Source organism: Oratosquilla oratoria, chromosome 37 (genome assembly GCF_046742065.1).
Source record: "Oratosquilla oratoria isolate Oo_2021 chromosome 37, ASM4674206v1, whole genome shotgun sequence".
NCBI classification, from domain to species: domain Eukaryota; kingdom Metazoa; phylum Arthropoda; class Malacostraca; order Stomatopoda; family Squillidae; genus Oratosquilla; species Oratosquilla oratoria.
In genome coordinates, this window is record NC_134813.1 from 19688738 (window position 1) to 19693025 (window position 4288).

The following is a 4288-nucleotide window of genomic DNA, read 5'->3' on the forward strand; positions in this document are numbered from 1 at the left end:
TTAATAATTTTGCAGTTGAAATACTATATTAGTGAAGTCACAATGATTAGTAAGATGATTATATCATCAAACAAATAAACAAATAAACAGATATGTAAATAAATAAGTATATAAATAAATAAATGAATAGATAAACAGATAAATAAACGAATATATATATATATATATATATATATATATATATACATATATATATATACACATATATATATACACATATATATCAATGAATAGATAGTAGCATTCCTTTAAATATCCTGTGAAATTACATTCCTTTAAATATCCTGTGAAATTACACACACGCGCACACACACACACACACACACACACACACACACACACACACACACACACACACACATATATATATATATATATATATATATATATATATATATATATATATATATATATATAAACACCTAATAATATATGCGTTCTCTTTTCGTTAGATATCCTTCTTAAATTACTTTTAATTCATATTGCTCCATATCACAGTGGCTTGTCTTTTGATTATTAGTATTTGTCATAATGTATTATTGTGTTTTGTTTGGTTTCAACCGGTGACTGTCATTCTCCTCGGCTACCCAGACACACAAGTCGCCGATCCTTTGGCCTTGGGAAGATGATCATTCCTTTATTGTAGTTTATTACCTCGCTTTTTATAGTTTCCAAACCTCCTTTGTGTTACACTGACCGTCTCCTTTTAGCGTATTTGTGTCCTTTTCTTAACCCTTTCCTCTCACAATGATTTCTTGTTCCTTGTGGGTTGTGCACCATTGTGAACACGTGCCAGCTCACAGGGCTCGAGCTTTCATCCGCTACGGACAGGTGACCGTGTTCCTCCTTTTTCTCCTCCTCAGTGACCTGAGATGACCTCAGGTGACCTATGCAAGCCGCTCGTCCCCGCTCCTAACGGCTTTGGTCACCCAGGATCGGTTCTCGAAATCCGAGATCGATCCGGCGGTCGGGGGAGGGTGGGGGGAAGCATCAGGCGAGGGTGCCTTGTTTTACGAGGGAGAAGTTCTGTTGTAGAGGGGATGGGGGGATGGGGGGATGGGGGATGGGGAGATGGGGGGATGGGGAGATTTTAATTCGATGTGGCTTAGACGAGTTGCACAATCGATGCATGTGACCTGTTTTGGTTAAGGTCAAATGGACTGCGACGAAAACATCAAGGCAACATCAAAGGCTTCCTCGCTTTTCTCCGCCCATCCGCGGCATAGGCTCCACCCATTGTCCGGCTAAGCGAATCAGCGGGCGCTTTTGAAGAGGCCTCGCCTCTCATTGGCCCGCGCGTCGTCAAGAGTCACAATAAAGGTGTGAAAATAGAATTTCATTCTCACACTTCAACCAACGCTTTCGTTCAGAGCACATGTACTTTCTCGGAGCCAGAGTCTGAGAGAACGGAGTTTTATCTATCGGGTGAATTTATTGTTATTATCATTACCATTCGGTTCTGTGAACATGCCGCGACCTTCCCGGGAGAGCTACGGCGACCAGAAGCCGCCCTACTCGTACATCTCCTTGACGGCGATGGCCATCTGGAACAACCCGGAGAAGATGTGCACCCTGGCCGAGATCTACAAGTTCATCATGGACAACTTCCCCTACTACAGGAAGAACACGCAGCGGTGGCAGAACTCCCTCAGGCACAACCTCTCGTTCAACGACTGCTTCATCAAGATCCCCCGCAGGCCCGACCGCCCGGGCAAGGGCGCCTACTGGACGCTCCACCCGTCCGCCATGAACATGTTCGAGAACGGCAGCTTCCTCCGCAGGAGGAAGAGGTTCAAGATCTCTAAGGACGAGAAGGACGCCATCGAAGCCACGCTCACCACCTTCAGCTCGAACACACCTTCAGACGGTCGCTTCGAGGAACCTGTTCACATCCCGAGGGACCTCGGCCACATCGCCCTCGAGCTAAATCAACACCTCGGGGGGCATATTGTCGCCCCTCTGTCCGCCCCGTCGCCCCCGAAGCGTCAAGCCTTTACCATAGAGAACCTTGCCACGAGCGACGCCAGGCCGGAGCAAGACCCTCCTGCAGGAGGTACCTCGGTGCCGTATCTCGCCCACATGGAGATCAACCTAGGGACGCACTCTCCTTCCGGAGGCCTCCAGCACCCACCACACCCTCAACACCCTCATCACCACCACCTTGGGTCCATGGCCATTGGCTCGTGCCCTTCGTTTAAACCCCCCAGGGGTGGAGCCATCCCTCCCCCGCCTCCTCTACCACCGCACCATTCGTACCTGGCGTCCACTTCGCTGAACCCTCCGTCGTTACCGCCGACTTCGTTTCAACCTTCGTCTTTAGCGCCTCCGTCCTTGGCCGCGCTGCCCCACCTCTACAACGCCGCCGTTGCGATGAACCTCATCCACAGACCCTCACCCCTCTACCCGACGGCGGCGGCGGCCGCCGCAGCAGCTGCTGCAGCGGCGTCCTACATTCCCGCCCTCCACCCATCCTTCATCGATCCACACTTCCCTCTCAAGCATCCGGAGCATCCGATCGACCTCTCACCCTCGACCCCCGAGGGGGATAAGGAGAACGCCTTCAGGTTTTCTCCTCCTGTGAGAACTGTGTAGCCCCCACACACCATCTCCAGGAAGTTACCCCTTCGACAGATGGTTCCTTTTCTTGGAAGACGCCCTTCTCGTGTTTTCCGGCTGTAGAGAGATCGGGAGAGGTTATGGCTGTGATATTGTAGTCTCCATATTGTACCTGATATACAAACTTATTTGTACTTATTTGTCTATACACACACACATATGTATATACATATAAAGAAATATATATATCTATTCTTAGCCATGACTGGTAATAAAAGTATTGAATACATATATTAGTTTATTTTGAAATTTCCTGTATATACCTAATTACCAATATTTCTGAAAGATGAATTGGATATACCATATATCATTTGAGAAACAAGTCCAATTCTAAATAAATGAAGGGGGGTGATAAAAAACCGTACCTAATATCTAGAAAAACTCTGGAAAAAAAAAAGAATGTTTAATAATTTTTTAATTATGAAATCTGAAGTTATTGGAGGAAGAGCTGGACAAGGTCTTCAAGCGAATTAAAACTTAAATCACTAATTATATCAAGAAAACAGTCAACTCTGAAGAAAAAGAATAAAGAAATGAAAATAAATGCATGTATATCAAGTAATATCAATGTGGAAGAAGTAGAAAATACCTTATTTAGTAAAGCCTTCTACACAAATAGGACCACAACGTAGGTTTAACAAAGAATTAGGCAGAAACAATTAACGGAACGAAGGTCCTACAAGAGGTGATTGAAGCATATTTATATATTTTCTAATGTTTATTTGTCATAGGATACAATAAGGAATTATGCCGACAGAGAGTTGAATGCTGGTGAAAATAGAAATAAACCATAACAATGAGACAAATAAGTAAGTAAACAAACGCCCATAGGCAGATAAAACTAAAACAAAATGACCATTTGTTAGACACATCGATTAAGCACTTGAAACTTAAGACACAGTTGTAACTTAAGGAGAAGTGACCCTACATCAATCAGCTCGACTTTGAATACTTCTGGTTGTCGGCAGCTGACTAAAAACTGCATCGAACCCTTTGCCTCAAAAAGGGCTTTAAGGGTGCACACTGACTACTAACATTACATATAACAAAAAATACACACGAACGCTTTGCATATAAACTGGCTGGATAAATTGATTGTATGGGTTATTAAATTACCACTTTTATTGACTATCCTAACACACTGGGTAAGGGTGACAGCTTCAGCAGGAGGTACAAGTAAGCGCCTCCTGGCGTAATCTTATCCCTTATTCTTTACTTAGAAAATGTTGAATCGAAGATCTAGACGAGCCTGTGTATGTGTAAAGATGTATGTGACTTAATAATTCATATGTAATTCATTGATGTTGTCTTGGAAATGCAAATCATAGTAACACATACATGTTGATAAGAGTCCATACGTGTAATGAATATATGCATAATTTTGTGTGTGAATATAAGAGTCCATACGTGTAATGAATATATGCATGATTTTGTGTGTGAATATACACATGAACCTCAATATACATATGTTTGCGTCTATATATATATGTATATATATATATATATATATATATAATATTATATATATATATATATATATATATATATTGTATGTATGTGTGTGTGCGCGCGCGTGTGTTTGTATATACTCATGCTAATGTGAACACATAATCATGCATATATACATGTATGTATAACTTGAAAGTTTCATAAAGAAGTTTTCTCTCAAACG

General features: G+C 42.6%; 1 protein-coding gene across 1 annotated transcript; it reads left to right on the forward strand.

Annotated features, from left to right (window-relative positions):
- Positions 1–1467: 1467 nt before the first annotated feature.
- Positions 1468–2592, forward strand: LOC143019370 (fork head domain-containing protein FD5-like). The gene has a single exon (XM_076175008.1). It carries the CDS (start codon positions 1468–1470, stop codon positions 2590–2592), a length of 1125 nt encoding a protein of 374 aa, XP_076031123.1.
- Positions 2593–4288: the final 1696 nt, after the last annotated feature.